Source organism: Microtus ochrogaster, linkage group LG4 (genome assembly GCF_000317375.1).
Source record: "Microtus ochrogaster isolate Prairie Vole_2 linkage group LG4, MicOch1.0, whole genome shotgun sequence".
Classification (NCBI taxonomy): Eukaryota; Metazoa; Chordata; class Mammalia; order Rodentia; family Cricetidae; genus Microtus; species Microtus ochrogaster.
The window spans coordinates 41754333-41755178 of record NC_022030.1 but is presented as its reverse complement, the minus strand read 5'-3'; the positions used below and the strand labels follow the sequence as shown (position 1 = coordinate 41755178).

At 41.1% G+C, this 846-nt stretch overlaps 1 protein-coding gene across 4 annotated transcripts in view; it reads left to right on the top strand.

Annotated features, from left to right (window-relative positions):
• Positions 1–846, top strand: part of Rpe (ribulose-5-phosphate-3-epimerase) — a 17844-nt gene that overhangs the window by 14434 nt on the left and 2564 nt on the right. For all 4 annotated transcript variants that reach the window (XM_026786436.1, XM_005361439.3, XM_013351642.2 and 1 more), the window contains one exon: positions 327–413. In XM_026786436.1, the coding sequence (XP_026642237.1) occupies positions 327–413 (87 nt within the window). The remainder of the gene's footprint in view (positions 1–326; positions 414–846) is intronic.

Below are 846 nucleotides of genomic sequence, written 5' to 3'. Positions count from 1 at the left end.
AGATGCCTTCAGATACTGTAATACAGATAGATGCCTTCAAATACTGTAATACACTATGATAGGTTTTAAAATAAAATCTAATATTTTAACTATATTGCAAAATTTTAAAACTTACTTTTATGACCTAGGGTCGCTTGAGAGTTTTCATTAGAGTCTTTGCAAAGCTATTACAAATTGAATGTCATTTGCTACATTACTTTTATAAACATAATCTGCTTCAGTCTGTTATGTATGTGCTAAGCTTGTGTCAGCGGTGACGTTTTGTGAAGTTGGTTGCTTTCCCGTGCCTGTGCACTGTAGGAGTCACTGTTTGTTCGTGTGTCTAGGTTCACTGGTTGAGGACCCAGTTCCCCGCTCTGGATATAGAGGTGGATGGTGGAGTAGGTCCTGACACTGTTCAGAAGTGCGCGGAGGTGAGAGCGCCCTCAGCTGTGACTGCTCCTGGAGAGCGGTCTGCGGGACAGCCTTGTCACCAAGGGATTGCTCAAGTGCATGTTTTTCTTGGGAAAATATTTCTGGTTCAAATGTAGGATTAGGAAAGTAAAGAACAAGAGAGTTTCTAAATACATAAATTGTTAAATAGTAAACTCTGGTCTCCAGAAAGAGTGTGTTGAATGTTGTTAGCCCGTCACAAAACCATTAAGTTCTTTAAAAAGATACAATCTTGACTGAAGAAAAATAGAGAAATTTAACTGGCCTAATCATGCTGCTCTTAGAATTTAAAAGTCTTAGCTACCTGTTTGTGTCTTATAAGAAATGACTACAGCCGGGCGGTGGTGGCGCACGCCTTTAATCCCAGCACTTGGGAGGCAGAGGCAGGCGGATCTCTGTGAGTTCGAGACCACC